Source organism: Danio aesculapii, chromosome 3, assembly GCF_903798145.1.
Source record: "Danio aesculapii chromosome 3, fDanAes4.1, whole genome shotgun sequence".
NCBI lineage: Eukaryota > Metazoa > Chordata > Actinopteri > Cypriniformes > Danionidae > Danio > Danio aesculapii.
Genome location: NC_079437.1, coordinates 10,634,493 through 10,654,892, shown reverse-complemented (window position 1 = coordinate 10,654,892; position 20,400 = coordinate 10,634,493). Strand labels below are relative to the sequence as shown.

General features: G+C 36.4%; 1 protein-coding gene across 1 annotated transcript in view; it reads right to left on the bottom strand.

Annotated features, from left to right (window-relative positions):
- Nucleotides 1-20,400, bottom strand: part of abca3b (ATP-binding cassette, sub-family A (ABC1), member 3b) — a 61,160-nt gene that overhangs the window by 25,073 nt on the left and 15,687 nt on the right. Inside the window, exons 2-10 of the mRNA XM_056449318.1 lie at nucleotides 19,370-19,561; nucleotides 18,744-18,925; nucleotides 13,170-13,316; nucleotides 12,907-13,036; nucleotides 11,231-11,385; nucleotides 6,738-6,893; nucleotides 6,263-6,473; nucleotides 5,693-5,843; nucleotides 3,519-3,617 (exon numbers count right to left, since the gene is read on the bottom strand). Coding sequence (XP_056305293.1) covers nucleotides 3,519-3,617; nucleotides 5,693-5,843; nucleotides 6,263-6,473; nucleotides 6,738-6,893; nucleotides 11,231-11,385; nucleotides 12,907-13,036; nucleotides 13,170-13,316; nucleotides 18,744-18,925; nucleotides 19,370-19,561 — 1,423 coding nt within the window. The remainder of the gene's footprint in view (nucleotides 1-3,518; nucleotides 3,618-5,692; nucleotides 5,844-6,262; nucleotides 6,474-6,737; nucleotides 6,894-11,230; nucleotides 11,386-12,906; nucleotides 13,037-13,169; nucleotides 13,317-18,743; nucleotides 18,926-19,369; nucleotides 19,562-20,400) is intronic.

The window sequence follows — 20,400 nt, the reverse complement described above, 5'->3', positions numbered from 1 at the left end:
TTATAAAGAAACTAATAAATAAATATTTTTAAATTAATGAATGCAAAAAACTATTAACCAGGAAAAAAACCTTAATAATTTAAATCTTTATTACTAACTGGGAACCAATAATATTATATATAATTACATTTTATATTTTAATATATCAGCAAATCAGAATACAATAATAATTTCTGAAGCATCATGTCATCCTAAAGTCTTTGAACCAATAAATGACATTGTAAAACATTACAAATAGACAACAGTTTTTTTAAACATAAAAATATATATATTCTGAATTCATAAAAAATCCGCATGTTTCTGGGACAGCCATGTATGTGTCCATATGAAAGCAGTTATGTGGAAGACCTCAAAAAAAAAAAAACTGATGCACAAAGCACTGAAGTCACTGTAACCGGTCACTGTGAGCACTGTCCTGCAGCTAATGAGCATCTCAAGCAGAGCAGAGCATTCAGGAGCGCTTTTGAGCTCTACAAAACCACGAGGTCAGGAGGAAAAAGCATGATTGGTTTAAAGTGTTACAGCAGAGACTGATCATGTTTCTGCAGTTGGTGTGTTTTTCAGAGAAATCCAAAAACACTGTTCTCAGTTCCTTTTAGGGGTTGAAAAGTCCTCAAATTATTCTATTTTTTCAAAGAATTGGTTTGTATATCACATTTAGCATTTCTTTTAAGTGTTCCTCTCTGCCTGTTAGAAGGAGCATTCTGAATATGTGGTCTGATTTCAGAGCAAAAGTGTTTGAGTCTTCCAAAGAGGTTTTTGAAAGGGTGTTTCAATGTATGTGTACATACTTCAGCAAACATGCTGAAATGTTGTGATTAATACTTTAACCTGAAATTCTGTCGATTTGTTGGTTTTTTTGGTTGTTTTTTTAAGTCAGTTTCTATCACTATTTTCAGAGCAAGAAAATTCTATATCCAGTTTTTTTTTTAATCCATTTTATTTCGTTTTTTTGTCACCTACGCCAGTGGTTCCCAACTGGTAGGGTGGTCGGGGTGGGGTGGTGGTTTCGTAGGTTGCTAGGCGACCATAAACCATTTTTTCAGAGGATGACAAGCTGACAAAACATTGCTGTGGCTCTGATACAAGTTTTCTTTATAGAAAAAGTTACAAAGCACTGCAGTGTTTGGTTGTTCTGTTTTATCTGAGAAAATAAGCATTACCGAAATTTGAATATTCCATACAAGCTGAAGCTGATCAGTCAGTTTTGTCACGTGACTCGCAGGGTTCATTGGCGCGAGCGTGTCACACCGCTTGATGGCACAAATCGCGCAGCTTCATTGGAAAAAACAAACTTGTGCAAACTCTGGAAATACGTGATTGGCCTAAATGGCCGTTGTCATTTGCAATCTCAATTAGTTGATCTTCCACAGCCATGGTGGATTCACTGGATTTGTTGACAATTGGGTTGTTGATCCATCCCTTATCAGTTTGCAGGTCCTTCACTGGGCCTTTTCCTTTTAGCAAAGAAACTTTCCAAAGACGTCTGTTTCTTAATCATTTTACTGCTTGTTGGTTAAAGTTTGGGCCCTCAAGTGACTAGATGTAACTGTGAGAATACGGTCATTTTTCAAAATAAAAGACGTTTCAAAATAAAAGATTGTTCAGACTCAGATAATAAATAAAACAGAAATAATTAATGATTTCTTGTGCGGCCTGGTACCAATTGATCCACGGACTGGAGGTTGAGGACCACTGAGCTAGGGGATAAAATGAACTAAGGCAACATGATCATTCTCCTAATTGTCCACTGCTAAGAAATTTTTAAAATATGACACGACCCTCCACAAAGCTCGCTGAGGCCCCCTTGTGGGCCGGGACCCCCCCTGTTGGAAACCGCTGACCTATGCAGCGTGATATTACCATGTACTACCTCCCTGTGATGCGTTGGGCAGTTTTCACCACACGTTGCAGTGCCTTGCAGCAACAAAGCAGCTTCCATACCAGACTGTGACGCAGTTGGTCAGGATGCTCTCTATTGCGCAGTAATAGAAGTTCACTAAGACGGCTGAGTACAGCTGGTTCTTCTTAAGTTGCTTTAAGAAAAATAGGCGCTGGTGAACCTTCTTGACTAGGCTGCAAGTGTTGGTGGTCCAGGAAAGGTCATTTGAGATGTGGGTCCCCAGGAACTTAAAGGTAGAGACAGGCTTAACAGCCATCACATTGATGTAGATGAGATCATGTGAGCCTAATCATCCCTTCTTGAAGTCCACAATGAGCTCCTTGGTTTTGGTGGTGTTAAGGTGCAAATTATTGTCTGTACACAAAGTGGCCAGATGCTGTATCTCCTCCCTGTAGGCAGTCTCATCATTGTTGTTGAATAGACCGATCACTGTAGTGTCATCTGCAAATTTGATGATGGTGTTGGATCCGTTCACAGGCATACAGTTGATGGTAAAAAAGGAGTAGAGGAAGGGGCTCAGCACGCAGCCTTGTGGTACACCAGTGTTGAGTGTGACGGTGGTGGAGCAGATGTGGCCCGATCTAACATTCCGAGGTCTGTTAGTCAGAAAGTCCATAACCCAGTTGCAGAGAGACGTGTCGATATCCAGGTCTCTGAGTTTGATCATTAGCTTAGAGGGTATGACAGTGTTGAATGCTGAGCTGAAGTCAACAAACAGCATTTGTGCATAAGTCCAGGTGTGTAAGTACAGAGTGCAGTGCTATGGAGACGGCATCTTCTGTGCTCCTGTTACCATGGTAGGCAAACTGATGTGGGTCCAGTGTGGATGGCAGAGAGTCTTTCAGATGTGCCAGGACCAACCGCTCGAAGCACTTCATGATGATGGGTGTGAGTGCTACAGGGCGGTTGTATTCAGGCATGTTGGCCTGGAGTGTTTTGACACTGGCACAATAGAGGTGGTTTTAAAGCATCCTGGCACAATTGCTAGGTTAAGAGACAGGTTGAAAATGTCTGTGAGAGCGCGCCCAGGAATACCGTCTGGTCCAGCAGCCTTACGCACATTGATCTGACTTCTGAGGAGGTGAGTATGATAGGTGAGTGATCGGTTCACCCCGTGTTCGCGTAGTGTTTTCTCCGGGTGCTTCAGTTTCCCCCACAGTCCAAAGACATGCGCTATGGGTGAATTGAATAAACAAACTAAATTGGCCCTAGTATATGAGTCTGAATCTGAGAGTGTATAGTGTTTCCCAGTACTAGGTTGCAACTAGGTTGCAACTAGGTTGCATCCGCTATGTAAAACACATGCTGGATAAGTTGGTGGTTCATTCTTCTGTGGCAAACCCTGATAAATAAAGGTACTAAGCTGAAGAAAAATGAATGAATGAATAATATTGTATTAAAAAGCAGAGTATTTTAAAAAATCCAATACAAAAAGAACTTGGAAAAGAAGAATATAAAATAAAAGATGCTATTCAATATTTTATACACGACTTTACATGTAACATGATTTTGCAGAACTCAAACTTTATTGATTGATATAGTTCAGATTGTATTATTTTTTTCAGCATTAAAGCACACAAAACAATCATTGTAGACTTTACTGTGGGTAAAATACCTGAGAAAAACCTCCTCCATGGTGGTAACAGACGCCCCGTAACTTGCAATGCCCAACTCATCTCGATTCATCTCCAGCTCAGCAAACAGCAGCTCAAACCTGCAGAAAAACACACCAAAACATGTTATCATACCACAAAGTGCTCTAAAAAAAAGCTGCCTATTACACAAAAATCACTGATAATATCACCAATTAAATCAGTTGTGTGGTGACCGTCTGTGAATATAACCAATTTCTAATGGTAAAAAATGTATTCATTTTAATCTTTATAATAACCTTTATAATCTAATAGAATCTTTATAATCTTTTTACAATCTACATTGTAAAAGCGCTATACAAATAAAGGTGAATTGAATTGAATTGAATAATGACACTTGATAAAAACAGCCTGCAGAAACACTTTGACTCACATTATCCCTTTGTACGCGTCATCATATTGGGAAAGCGCAGCCCACTAGTGATGATATCTCTCTCTCTCATTAGCATAGGACGTTAGTCTTGTTTTTGAATCTGCCACTATGCTGACACACAGGCATTTATAGCCCCACCCTCTTTTGAAAAGAGCACAGTCTCATTTTAATTTAAAGTGACAGCCACCAAAACTTGTTGTGAAATTTCTCTTTCACGTGGACTTTAAAAGCAAACAGCCCCTCAACTTTTTTTCCTTGTCTCAAAATAACATGTGCTTCTTAAACCACTCCTTTTACAATGTGCTTTCAAGATGTCTTTCTCAGACTGAAGGTTGTTGCACAAGAATGTTGTTTTGAGGCCTTCACAGAGAAATGGATCGACGTGTAAATTTAGTCCTTCTGTTGCTACGGCAGATCTATCTCAAGAATCAGACACAGGAACCAAGATTCAATTCTCAGATGCTTCATTTGAATGAACACATTGAACTGTTCTTTATAACTCAAGGGTCTCAGTGAGTTTCAGAAATATTTGAGCAATTAAGATAATTGATTAAAAAGCAATGATGATGACGATGATGATCCTTAATGATTTGTGTTTTATTCAGTAATATTTTCGGCTGATTTATTGGTAGATATATACAGTTGAAGTGAGGATTATTAGCCCTCCTGTATGTGTGTGTATATATATATATATATATCTATATCTGTATAGATATAGATAGATAGATATATATATATATATATATATAGAGAGATGTATATGTATATATATATCTATATGTATATATATCTATATGTATATATATCTATATGTATATATATCTATATATCTATATATCTATCTATCTATCTATCTATCTATCCATATTTCTATCTATCTATCCATATTTCTATCTATCTATCCATATTTCTATCGATCGATAGATAGATAGATAGATAGATAGATAGATAGATAGATAGATAGATAGATAGATAGATAGATAGATAGATAGATAGATAGATAGATAGATAGATAGATAGATAGATATATTTCCCCCAATTTCTGTTTAATGGAGAGACGACACATTTCTAAACATAATAATTTTAATAACACATTTTTTAATAACTTATTTTATAATTTATTTATTTTAATAATTTATTTTATCTTTGTCATGATGACAGTACATAATATTTTACTAGATATTTTTCGAGACACTTCTATACAGCTTAAAATGACATTTAAAGGCTTAACTAGGTTAATTAGGTTAACTAGGCAGGTTAGGGTAATTAGGCAAGTTATTGTATAATGATGGTTTGTTCTGTAGACTATCGAAAAAATATAAGTAAAGGGGCTAATAATTTTGACCTTAAAATTATATATATTTTTTTATTAAAACCACTTTTATTCTAGCCGAAATAAAACAAATAAGAGTTTAACTGGGTTAGTTAGGCAGGTTAGGGTAATATAATGATGGTTTGTTCTATAGACAATCGAAAACAAATATTGCTTAAATGGGCTAATAATATTGACGTTAAATGGGTTGAAATTAATTAAAAACTGCTTTTATTCTAGCCAAAATAAAACAAATAAGACTTTCTCCAGAAGAAAAAATATTATCAGACATACTGTGAGAATTTCCTTGCTCTGTTAAACATCATTTGGGAAATATTTGAAAGAGAAAACATTCACAGGATGGAGAATAATTCTGACTTTAACCCTATATAATATGTTGTGCAGTGACACTGGTGTGTTTGTTGTGCGTGTGTGTGTGAGGGTTGTCTTACCGGCTGGTGCTCTCTTTGGGCAGTATGTATGAGAGTTCAGCGCCTGCACTGCTCTCTAATGTGGCATCAGGCACATACATGTGGACCAGACGGGTGATCTCCGACACGTTACAAAACGCATCTTTCACAATAACCATATGATAACCAGCACCTGTGAGGAGCACAAGAGAAGATATTCAGATACGTTGTCATTTACTAGCTGAGTCCTTATTGGAGACACTTTTATTGTTAGGTACACCTGTTCAACACTGAATAACCACAAATATCTGATAATCTAATCACATGGCGGCAACTAAATGCATTTAGGCATGTGGATGCATTATCATAATGAAGAATAAAGTAGGGTGACACGGTGGCTCAGTGGTTAGCACTGTGAATGAATTTAGCTGTGCGTTTACTGAATGAGCACTGTGCTACGTCTCACAGATCTCACTGTTATGTCTTTCTTTTCTTTTTCATTCCTTTAAAATGGGTTTTAACACATTTTTATCTGTTTTTAATCAGTTTAAACACTTTGAATTACCATTGTGTATGAAATGTGCCACATAAAGAAACTCGCCGTGATCTTACCATATTTGTTCTTGAGGAAGAGTGGCGAGCCGCAGCACTGGAGCTCTCCGCTGGCCATGATGGCGATGCGATCTCCCAGCAGGTCGGCCTCGTCCATGAAGTGTGTGGTGAGGAGGATGGTGCGGCCGCGTTTCTCGCCCTGCAGCAGGTCCCAGGTGGCCCGACGGGCTGAGGGGTCCATTCCTGAGGTGGGCTCGTCCAACATCACAACCTACAGCAGGAAACAAATGAAAGCACATCGCCTGTATTAGCATCTGAGTCTACCTTCAGAATAACTTCTGTTTTAAATGTGAGATACTACAAAGTTCTCTCTCTTAATATGTCATGTATTGTAGTGATGTTATCTAGTGCACTTTCATACATTTTGGATGGCGATTTGCAGGGTGGGATGTAGGCTTTCAGTGCGATCAGGCTAACATTAGCATTTTCCTATTGCATCTTTAACCGCAAATTGAAAAAAAGTGTGTTGATTGACCTTTGAGTCTCCAATTAAAGCAATGCCGATGGAAAGTTTTCTCCTCATGCCACCAGAAAGAGTCTTGGATCTGGCGTTACGCTTATCTTCAAGGTTGAGGATGCGGATGATGCGGTCCACCTCCCCAGGGATCTTCTCGCGAGGGTAACCCTTCAGCTGAAGACAAAATACAAGGTGTTACAAGTAGAAAACTCTTTAAAGCCTGCCATAAAGCATAATGACATGACAGAATGTCCCGATGACTTCTCAATTTTAAAATGTGATGTATACAAAAAGGTATATTGCTATTTGTGTTATTTGCTGCGTGGTATTTGTTATACTCACTTGTGTAATTTTAAAGTTTACTATGTAATTTGCATTCATTTATTGTGCTACTAATAGTTTCTGAAAGACGGGGCATTCACACCAGACGTGGCTTGCGCTAATAAATCATGCTGGCACATAATCAGAAGTGTGAACATTTCATTCACGCTTCAAATTCATTCACTCGCGCATCAAAATCACTTCTCATCATGGGTAAGGCTTCTGTCTGCCAGGTGACTCCTGTTTCATTGCTAAATGGTTAACATGGATTTTATTGAGAAAGTAGCTGTGCTTTATGTTCTTTGGGGTGACTAATAAATGGTGTAAATTCATTTGGTGCCATGTCTGGGTACTTCCGACATGCACCCAGCTCTGTGAGTTCATTAACTCCTCCAGAAACTGTACCTAGATGATGGAAGCTTTTAACTGCGCTTCCAACTGAGCTGTCCCAGTTTGATAAGCATGTCGGGCAGAAGGACTTCCCCATGAGATACCAACAAAATGCTAGAGCAAGCTCTTGATTGGTTAACGCGGGTTAAATGTCTGCTAAAGTTCGGATTTTTCAACAGGCGTTAAGCACGCGAACACCCGAAATGCTCAATTCGTGCGGCCTCATTCGCACCGCAGGATGTCTATTCGCATTTTTGCATTGACTTAACATGTAAGTCACTCACGCTTCATCCAATGGGAAGGATTAAAAAAAACATTTTGAACTAATGCCACTGAAAAAATAAGACAGAACTGTTGCTCGTCATTACGTTTTTTGTTTTTTTATATACAGTTTTTAAAGCACATAGGAAAATGGGACTGAAAACTTACTCAAAGCTAACAAAAATATAAATCAGGTAAATAAAGCAGGTTTGGCCCATTATTTACATTCTTTAAATAACAGTAGTTATTTATAAAATATATATATTTTTAATATTATTATAATATTTTTGAAGATTTTTGTAAATTTGTCTACTCGAACTTTATAAGAAAATTAAATTGTAAACATTTTTCCAAACATTAACAGAACATTACTAAATACCTAAACAGTAACTACTTTTAAAAATGTAATTCAGAATACAGCAATCTACAAACAGACGTAAGAATAACATTTATTATTCTATTTTAAATTTTGCAGTACATTTTGGTTTAGTTTTACTCAGTCGAATGAATGGTTTTGTTTGTTTTAGTTTAGTTTTTATTTTATGAGCACACTTCTATATAGTTTTAGTAATTCTAGCTCATCAGAGTTAAAAGAACATGCTAAATGTCGACCAGAGAAAAGTTTAACATTTGCACAGCTTTGCAACAACTTGCCCCCCACTGACTCTTTTGCTCCCCCTCACAGCCCCACACTCTCCTCATAACTGCATAATTCTCCTCATAATCGCACATATTCAATGAGCTAATTCATCTGGAATGGACCCTTTTCACATTTCTGGGTTTCTCAGCAGCAGACGTCGTCCTGGTTGGGTAAACTTAGAGCGCAGTGAATGGGAGAGTACAACAAATAATTTTTTTACAATCCTATTTGCTGAAATAATAAAAGAAAAACTCCATGATGGTGTGATCAAAACTTTCAGAAAAAGGAAAAAAATGTGTGAGACTGATAACCGCTGCCAATCCAATTCGCTCTTTAAGATCTCAAAACTCAGGGCTTCTGGTAGTACCTAGAACAGCAAAGTCGAGTAAAGGAGGTCGAGCCTTCTCATTTATAGCTCCTAAACTCTGGAATAGCCTTCCTGATAACGTCCGAGGCTCAGACACACTCTCCCAATTCAAAACTAGATTAAAAACCTATCTGTTTAGTAAAGCATACACTCAGTGCACCACTTAGCGGGTTTCCACACAGGTTCTGCATCTTGTTTATATACACTATGAACAGCAGCTATGCTAATTATTCTCTTTATTCTCCATTTCCACCTGGGGATACTCTTCCCGAGGCCCTTAGACTATGCAGAGTTACTGATTCGATGAGACCAACGACGAGATGATCCCAAGGTTTCCATATCCTGGACCAGGCCGTATCCTGAGCAGCTACTGTGGTGGTCATGGAGGAGTGGAACATGAGACTGATTCCTGTGACGCTCCAGGGACAGACGAGTCCTCGCTGAGGCCAGCTTCCAGCCTCCGCCGCTGAGACTGCAGCTCTGCACAAGACGTTTGGCCAGCAGAGAAATTAAAATGGTCGTGCCCAACTGAGTCTGGTTTGTCACAAGGTTTGTTTGTTTTTTTCAATTTCGCCAATTGGTGAAGTTTTTTTCCCTCTCCGCTGTCGCCACTGGCTTGCATGGTTTGGGATCTGTAGAGCTGCGCATCGTTGGATTTGCTCTTCAGTGTTTGGACTCTCAGTAGTGATTATTGAACTGAGCTAAACTGAACTTAAACACTACAAACTGAACTACACAGTTCCAATTTACTATGACCTTTTATGTGAAGCTGCTTTGACACAATCTACATTGTAAAAGCGCTATACAAATAAAGGTGAATTGAATTTAAAAAATTGAAAGACAAGAGAGTAACGTCAAATTTACTCTCAGCACCATTGACGCTGCATAAGAAACATATCACATAAGCGGTAATTTGTTTTTGTAATTTGATGCAAAGATGATATAATACATTCATAAACGCATATAAATGTTCATATTGACTTTTTTTTAAATCTAAATAATAAAAATGTAAAGGATTTAAGATTATGATAACCGTTAAATGCGTCATAACAGTCTTGTGAAAAGGGTCCATTGTACATATCCACTGTACATATACCTTTGTAATGATGTTCATATCTATCTGCATAATTCTGTTTATTAACAGCAACCTGTTCATAAATTAATCTATTGTAAATCTCTGTTCATAGTTAATACAACCTGTATATCATGTTCATAGTACATCCATCTGTAAATATCCCCCATAGTTTTTCTATAATTGCACTTTATAACTTATACCTGTATCCTGCACTTGCTGCTATTGCACTCCTGGTTAGACCCAAACTGCATTTCATAGCCTTGTACTCTTACAGTACGTGAAATGACAGTTTAATCCAATCTAAAACTTAAATCAACTCTAGTTTAAACCTCTCAGTAATAAAAATAAAATAATCGCTTAAACAAACACTGAATCTAAACCCATACAAATGCAATGAACAAAACTAAAAGCTATAAAGAAAAACTTCTTCATATTAAAGATCATAGTGTATTGGTAGCTTAACAAGTCTAGTTTAAATTTTTTGTCAAACTAAAAGCGCCATCTACTGGTGCTTCTGTAAACAGCATCAAGTTCACCACAGAACGAGTGCCTAATTCTGTTTTTGTTTTGCTAATTATTATTCCATTTCAGCTTTTCCGGTTAATTTCATTTAGTTTTAGTTTGTCATTTCAAGAATTCACACTTAGCTGATGACTGATTATAAAACGTGTTTGGCATGCTGTCCCGGGAGAGAGCCCTGAGCTCATAAGATCCTCAAGCTTGGATTAGTCAATTCACTTATGTGTCATGTCTTTGGATGGTGGGAGGAAACCGGGGAACCCAGAGGAAACCCACACAAGAACGGGGAGAACATGTAAACTCTGCACAGAAACGTCGACTGGCTTGGTAAGGACTTGAACTAGTGACATTCTTGCTGAGAGGCTACTGTGCTAACCACTGAGCTGCCGTGCCACACAAAAGGGGGGATTCTTCAAGACGAAGATGACTAATGTAAGAAACCTTGGTATTTATGGTCATTTCGAAATCGTATGATTGGTGAATCATCTGTTAGCTAATGCGGGACCAGCCATGGTCAATCATAAGCATGTGATCCTCTCGAAATTATTATTATTATTTTTTTTTTTTAAAGATTTATTTTTGCCTATTTTGCCTTTATTAGATAGGACAGTATTTAGGACAGGAAGCGAAGTTGGAGAGAGAGAGAGGGGGGTAGGGTAGGGAAATGTCCTCGAGCCGGGATTCGAACTCGTGACGCCCTGACGTGCTACTGCACCATATGTCGACGCGCCAACCACGACTCGAAATGAGTTTAAATAAACTTCACTTATTGTGAATTTATTTATTTGATTTCAGTTAATACATTTTAAGTATAGTTTTAGTCCTAGTTGACATTTCCGTTTACTAAAATAACCTTGGTATAAGACAGAAACATAAATGTTTATAACTGTTATTTGTGTCAGAGTTCAGTGTCAGAGTTCACAGTGTTTTGCGTTCACCTGTGTGTAGAAGAGCAGGTGTTCTCTGACAGTGAGGTTATCGAAGAGCACGTCATGCTGCGGACACAACCCCAGACTGCGGCGGATCAGAGCCATATCCTGACAAATATCATATCCATTGATGTATGCACGGCCGCTGGAGGGCGGGAAAAGACCTGATGAAGAAGAAAAAAAGTTGAGTGGTGAAAGAAGTGATAAACTCTGACTGACCTCTGCTATCATCACTGTTTAAAGGTATGAATAGGATCAATACTGCAGTCGCTAGGTTACAAGAGGGAACATTTAACTTGACTCAGCAATAATCAATGGGTGAGAGGAGACGTTTGAGTGAATCTAAAGACCTTTCAAGTTCTTGCATCCAAGAACATAAGCTACAGTGGGAGGAATGGCAGAGGACACCCAAATCCACGTGTGAAAAACTTGTTGCATCTTTCCCCAAAAGACTCATGGCTGTATTAGATCAAATGAGTGCTTCTACTAAATACTGGGCAAAGGGTCTAAATACTTACAGTATGACCATGTGATATTTCAGTTTTTCTTTTTTAACCCTTGTGCGCTCTTCAAATTTACTACCCTTCTGTTATGTTTGGGATGAAAATATCCACTGAAATAAAGTGATATAAAAATGCGACATATACGTTTTTTTTTTTTTTTCTTTGCAGAAATCTGTTAATCAACCTCAGTCCAGATCAAAACTACTAAATTGCTTAGAAAATGTACAGGATTTTAACTCTTTAATTGCCAAATTCACAAATGAGTCACTGATTTGGTGAAGAAAAAACACACACACACACACACACAAAATGGCGCATTTTCAATATAAAAAGTAATTGTGGACTGGATTTATTTGTAGCTTTTGTCTTTGACATGTGAACGATTAGTAACAACATTGGCTTCGATTTGCATTTGCATAGTTAGCTTTCCATTTTTTCTCCCTAATTTCCTGTTGGTGGCTGTTTTTCCTCCATTGACTTCCATTATAACCGCATTTGATGGTGCATAAATACACAGTCTTTGCTTTTATTTACCCCATGTAGTTCTGAGAGCTGAGATGCAGATTTAGATTTTCTCAGACACATCAAGGTAAGTGCGTAAAGGTCACTCTCACACACTCAGACACACATACACACACTTTAATTTACTGTTATACTTCATATAAAATCCAGAAACTAAGCTTTTTTTTTTGCACAGGCCTATCTAAAGGGGTCAATGGTTGATCAACAGTAAAAAATGTTTACAAATTTGACCTCTTTCCAACAGGGAAAACCAGCAACAATCAAAATGCATGATTATATGGTGTAATGGTTTTGAAACCCAAACATTGCTGTTTAACGTGTCCAAGACTGTGATAAAAGGTTTAAAAAAATCTAAGGTGAATTGAATTGAATTAAAATAAGCTAAAATATCACAGTTCTTCAGATTTTTGGGGGACAACTTAATTGTTTTATGATCAATCCACTTAAATTTGTCAAAACTAATTAACTTATTTGTGTTGGGACAACGTGAATGAATTGTGTGGACCCCATCATTTTTTAAAGTGCACTGTATATATACATAGATACATATGCTGTACTGTATATACATAAGCTACAATAATTTATAGAGGTTGTAAAGGTATAGATTTTCACAAGGTATGATGATTTTCTATAGGCTGTATATGTTCATATAACTCTTACCGGTCAACATTGACAGTGTGGTGGTCTTGCCGGCTCCATTGTGCCCAAGCAGGACAGTGATCTGCCCTTCAAACATGTTGAGCGTTAAATCCCTCACCGCCTCCTTGGTCTTATTGCCCACTTTGAACACCTGCAATAGTAAAAATCCACACGTTTTTACCTCCTCAAACAGTTACAGACGCAATCTATGTGTGTCACATTGACCTTGAACACACACAGAGTTCACCATCTGTCCTCTAACATAAAACACACAGCGCATCTACCTTTGCCAAACGCTTGATCTTGACCCCCGCGACTAGTCCAGCTGGCTCCTCTTCCATGTATTCGCCCTTTGAGGCTTTCTCTGCATCCTCTTCATCCTCCTTTTCCTTCAGAAAGGCCACGCGAGGACTGCTGCACCAGTATGAGGGCTGAAAACACATATGTGGAATTTAGCATACAACATTTACGACAGTATAACACAAGGCTCGATGCTTATTTTTGAGCACATGTACTAGACATCCGGCGATATTTGATAATTCAATATATCGCAATAATGAACATGCACAATATTGAAATTGTTGGCTCTTCAAAATACTGAATGAACAATTCTTTATTATTAAAACTTACAATTAATACGGCTATTTCTCACTGTTGATTTTAATGCATTAACTAATGTTTGCTAATGGGATATATATATTTTTTTTTTCAGTCATGTGGTCTGTGCGGGGACGGGCAAAAAAACAATGGGCCCTAATGGCAGCTACACTGGGATCTCGATAGAAACGCAGCACAATCCGCTCATACCACATATAAACAGAGATATGATCTCAAATTGTAAATTGCATGCACTTGCCATTCATTTATTACGCACACATAGCCATTTTTGAGTCATTTAAAACCATCATGTCACTGTCAGAGATCCAATTCCTCCTCTCGATCTTTCATTCTTTATTATTATTATTATTATTATTACTATTATTAATAACTAATCCTAGTATTACCTAAATTTTTCTTTTCAATATTATTCTTTACTTTGAGTTTTTACTATCCGTATATTTTCATTATTATAGTAATGTTTTTTTTTCTCTCAATATTCTCATTGTCTTGTCTGCTGCAAATTGTTTCCACTTCATTTTCTTCCTCTACTATTTCTTTTCCTTCCTTTTCTATTTTATTCTCTCTTATTCTAATTTTCTAATCTTCTATTTCTTCTCTTTCCTTTTTCTACTTGTTATTATTATTATTATTATTATTATTATTATTATTATTATTATTATTATTATCATTATTAATATTATTTGTTCTCTTCCTGAACTCCCAACCCCCCTCACCTCCTCACTATTATCATCAATATTATTACTTCTACTTTTGTTATCATTATTATTAGTACTGTCCTGACTTGTCCTGTTATCTCCTCATTATCATTATTACAAGTATTTCTACCATTGTCATTATTCAGTTTGCTGTAGTTGTAGTAGTAGTCAGTAGTCATAGTAGTAGTAGTAGTAGTAGTGGTTGAAGTTGTAGTTTGGGTTTTTGAAGTAGTAGTTGAAGTAGTATCTGTAGTAGTAGATGTCGTTGGTATAGTGGTATCAGAAGTAGTGGATGTGTAGTAGTAGTAGTATTAGTAGTCGTTGTCTGTGTAGTAGTATCAGAAGCAGTAGACGTTGTTGATGTAGATGTTGTAGTAGCAGTCATTCCTGTAGTAGTATCAGTAGTAGATGTAGTAGTCGTTGTAATAGGTTCAGTAGTAGTACACATTGTAGGAGTAGTAGTGGTTGTGGCTCTAGTAGCAGTAGTAATAGTTGTAGCATTAGAAACTCTCTGTAGTAGTAGTAGTAGTTGGTATAGTACTTGGGATTTATTTTTATTATTATTATTTTTATTATTGTAGTGGTTGTTGTTAATGATTATTACTGTTGTCCTTTCTTGCTTGTTTACTGTCATTATTACTATCATTATATCACTAGCATTGTTGTCACTCCATATAAGTTACTTGCTTCATTTAGTGACTGTTATTGTTCCTTTTGTATGTACTCTGACCTGTTTACCAAGTTACCTTTACATGCACACACACGTGCACACACACACAAACAAACACACGAACACACAAACACACGCACCTGCCGGTACTTGATTGTATTGTTGTTGTTTTTTGTATTTTTGTTATTGTTTAATTCATCTCAAATTGTGTACCTTTTGTATATTCTAATAAAAAAAATAAAAAAAAGAGATCCAATTCGGCAATGTTTACCTTTATCTTGTGGATATTCCTCAGCAATTTAATCATTTGTGATGTCGTTATAGCTCGTAAGTGTCTGCTTTTATATTTGGTGTCTGTTTCTTTTGCTTAGATTATTATTTGCTGGTAGGGAAAATCTATTTGTTCAGTTCTGCTGTTTTTTTCTTTGGCTTTGCATTTCAGTTTATACTTTAATTACACGTAACCTGCGAATTAAAATAGAAACTGTATGAAAAAGCACACAAATGTAATGGCATTATGGGTACTAAAGGATTGTTATGGGTCAATGATGCTACCATTCAGCACGAACCCATCTCTTTTTCTCCTTTCTGGTTGTTTTTTTCTATGAGGGAATTCTGCAGAAGCACAGCCCAGATGTGTCTCCTCATTGGTTAGTAATGCTGTATCCTTTTGCACAACAATTAACCAGCTTTTTGGCTAAAAAAGGAGAAATTGCTCAGCATGTGACTTAGCGGTCAGCGGGAGAATGTAATATTTTGTCCGCCATGGGGGCGTTCCCCTAATAGTGTGGCGTCACGTGAATTGTAAAATGATACCTTATGTACTAGACCAGGCTTCCCACTCTTAGCCAAATGTCAAATTCCTTGACCGATCCCTGACTTTCACTAAAAGGTGAAAAGTGACTAAAAAGCTGAATCTCCATCACCATCAATTGGGAAATTCCCCAATATTAAATAACATTTTATTCACGTGTCAAAAGTGCTCATCCAATACCTGCCCCTTTTCCTTAGGTGTGTGAACAGTTGTATCAATGGCTAAAATTTGAAATTATTAGACGCCAAATACGTCATACATTTCGTGTCATTCTACTCTGTCTACTCTGAAAAATACCTAAATTCGCATTTAGTGTGTCTCATATGCACTCATGGGTCACATAAAACTATACGGCGGGCTAAATTTGCCCCATGGGGCTTGAGTTTGGCATGTAAATAAAAGCCAATGTATACTTCTGTAACAAAACAAAAAAATTGAGCTGAAATATAGCCTATTAGCCAAAAAAATGTATGATATTTATAAAAAAAATAAATAAAATAAAAAAGTTAAAAAAATTAAAAAAAAAACTGAAAAATCCCATTTTGATGAAAGGAAACAAAAAAAACTTGATTTTCCAAGGTTTGGTCAAAAAAACACTGACTTTTAAATGACTTGAATGACAAAAGCATTTTTATTATTAGATTTTTATAGTGTTTTCTGATGTTTTTTCTTCCTGGGTGTAACTTAATGTAACGTAATTTCTGTCTGCATTACATCTACAGTGAAGTTTTGAATTACAAAAATATAGAAAAGCGGAAACTGAAACTAGACTAGATCTTTTAAAACTCCATAATACTCCAGACATGGTGGGATCCCTGAATAGGTTGTGTGTTTGAGCTGAAAATGAATATCAGTAAGTTTGCTTTTTTCCATCTAACATAATTACATTACACAAATGCATTTGTGTGTAAACATGCCAGACATCCACTTAGTTAAAGGTCTGAGCCAGAACTCCATTGCCTAACACTACTTTCACTCCACTGGGGTCTTTATTGCGGCCCATTGATAAGCCTGTCTGCAAACACCTGCATTGACGTAGAGCGTGTCCCACATTTACAATAGCTCTGCGTAAACTTCTCTTCACACCCTGAATGTCTACAGATAAGGTTGTGTTTGCATTTCCTGGCCAACTTGATGACATAAGCAAAGTTTTCTTGTCTTTTAAGGGCCCGTCGGTCAGTAACCCTCACGCTTTACATATGTCCTGTGGTTAAACTGTGAGACATGCTCAAACAAGTCTATTTTGACCACAGTTTCACAAGAATGCTCAATCATGTGATCTGCACGAGGAAATGTGAGGATTGAGGAAATAATCGATGTACTTAAGATAAATAGCATAACCATGCACTTCTGATTTAGAAGCATGTAGGAACGGAGCCGGAGAGACAGACGATTCTTTATAAATAACCTTTTTTTTTTTTATTGTCCTCAACCCAAAACTGAAGAATTGAAAACAAAACAAAATAAAATATATTAAAATAAAATAAAATCTGTTAAAATTAAAAAAGCAAAAAAATTAAATGGTTTGCTTCATAATAAAGACATTGCAAACGGCCAGACAAAATACATTTTAGCTCATTAAAAATTTAACTAATAACAAATAATGTGAATAATAACAAACAAAATAGAATGGAATAGAACAGAACATAATAGAATGTAACGGTATAGAATAGAATAGAATAGAATAGAATACAATAGAATAGAATACAATACAATAGAATAGAATAGAACAAAACAGAACGTAATGGAATGGAACAGAACAGAATAGAACAGAATGCAATGAAATAAAATGGAGCGGAACTGAATAGAATGTAATGGAATAGAACAGACTGAGCAGAATAGAAAGGAACGGAATGGAATAGAACAGAATGTAATAGAATAGAACGGTATAGAATGGAACAGAACAGAACAGAATAGAAAGGAACGAAATGGAATAGAATGGAATAGAACAGAACGTAATAGAATAGAATGGTATAGAATGGAACAGAACAGAATAGAATAGAATACAATAGAATAGAATGGAATGGAACAGAACGGAACAGTACAGAATGGAACAGAACGGAACGCAATGTAATGAAATAGAATGGAATGTAATAAGATGCAACAAAACAGAACAGAACCGAATTGAATGAAACTGAATAGAATGTAACGGAACAAAACAGAATAGAAAGGAATAGAATGGAATGGAATAGAATAAAATGAAACAGAACAGAAAAGAACGGTATAGAATAGAATGGAATAAAATAGAATAGAACGGAATAGAACAGAACGGAATAGAATATAATGGAACGGAACAGAATAGAACAGAACGGAATAGAATGGAATGGAACGGAACAGAATAGAACAGAACGGAATAGAATGGAATGGAACGGAACAGAATAGAACAGAATGGAATTGAATAGGATGGAACGGAACAGAACAAAACGAAGTAGAATGGAACAGAACGGAATGCAATGTAACAAAATAGAATCGAATGGAATTGAATGCAATGAAACAGAACAGAACAGTATAAAATTGAATGGAACTGAATATAACGTAACGGAACAGAATAGAACAAAACATAATGGAACGGAATGGAATAGAATAGAATGGAATAGAATAAAAAAGAATAGAATAGAAAAGAATAGAACTGTATAGAATAGAATAGAAGGGTAAAAAATAGAAATAAAACGGAATGGAATGCATTTGTGTGTAAACATGCCAGACATCTACTTAGACAAAGGTGTGAGCCAGAACTCTATTGCCTAACACTACTTTCTTTCCACCGGGGTCTTTATTGCCGCCCGTTGATAAGCTTGTCTGCAAACACATGCATTAACGTAGAGCATGTCCCACATTTACAATAGCTCTGTGTAAACTAATATAATTGGAATCTACAGACACAAATAGATAAAGTGTGTCAAAAGAAACACAAATGTATTTTGGATGCTTTTTCTTTCCATTAGACTGAAAAAAAAAACACTTTCCAAACAGCCCAAATCTCAAAACTGGCTCTTCTAGAAAGCGTACAGTGACCATAAATATTGCTAAAGATACTGTGCATGTTGGCGAAACGCACCAGAATGAAGAAGAACCAGGGCCGAGGGACTCCATACTCTCCTGGAAACACGGCTTCGACATACCAGGCCACGAGGCCGTACAGTAGAGCGTCCAGCAGCAGCAGACCCATGACCTGCGCCAGAGAGAAGTCATCGTCCACCGTCACCGCTTCAAACAGGTTGTGCCACTGGATGCCAGTGCCTGAGGACAACAGAGGACATCAATACATGATCAACATGCAGAACGGTCACACTTTACAGTAAGGTTTCATTAGTTAATGTATTTACTAACATCTAGTAATTATGAATAATACTTGTAGCATTTATAAATTGTAGATCAACATTTACTAGTGCATTATTAACATCCAAATGAATGCTTGTTACATTAGTTAACGCAACATGAGGTAACAATAAACAACTATATTTGAGTTAACTAACATAAACAAATATTGTAATTAATGTATTGTTCATTGTTTGGTCATGTTAGTAAATGCATTAGCTAACATTAACACAACCTTATTGAAAAGTGTTACCATAAATCTATATTAGCTTTTTAAATATTGTACTTCTAAGCAAATTTTCTGATCATTGAATTCTTAAGGTATTAAAAGAAGGACTGATGCACAGATTGAGCTGGAAATCGTACCTTTGCCCTCGAACATGCCGATGAGCTGCGCACCCATGGCCATGGCCACGTTAGAGATGAGACAGGCTGACACTTTCTGAGCGTGGGACAGCAGGTCGTAGCGAGGCCACAGGAAGACGTACGGCAGGTAACTCAGGAAATAGATGAAGCCGCCAGCTGCTGCAGCCACATTCGCTAAGGGAAAGAACGAGACTGGATTTAATTATGCATTCACGCATTAAGCATAAAAATACTAGAGTGGAATATACTATGTTAAAGAGGCAATAATATTCATGACATACAATAGCAGGTTTATTTCACTGAAATTCTATTAGGGGTTTGTTTAAAATTAATTGTATTCATCCAATTAGTAACCCATAGGTAGCTCTGTAAATATTTAATGGTCTAAAATTTTTATGCTCTAAAATGTCCTTTTAACAGACTTAAATCATATATATTATGCTTGATTAAATTACTTACAGACATCCTAATTGATAAATAAGCATACGCTCCTAAAACGTTTGAGACCCGGTAAGTGCTGCTTGCAGCTATAATTATTTGGTGTTTTAAAGATGAACGAAGGTCTCAAGGAATCAAAACGACTTGAGGGCGAGTAAATAATAACAGTATTTTAATTTTTTTGTTTTTTATATTATAAAGTATATTATATTATTAAGCTTACACTTATTTGCATTGCAATTAGCATAAAATTGAAGTGTTAAAAAGGCAACGTGTCGAAAAGGTAATATTTATGACACAACAGTGGGTTTATATAAATTTACCATAAACTAGATTAAAAAGCAAGCTAGAGAAAAACATATATAGAGGTAGATACATTGTGTGCAAGTGTGTGTGTGTTTATGCAATATAAGAAAACACACAAGACTCATATGCACTGCAAAATTAAAAAATAAAAATCCGTTATGAACTCCTTTATGAATTTACTTACTATATTCACATTTTGCTAATGAAAATGTAAAAACTAATTTCAATATAGTATAAAAATACTATTATAAACAAGATTCCACAACACATCTTTAAAATAACATCAC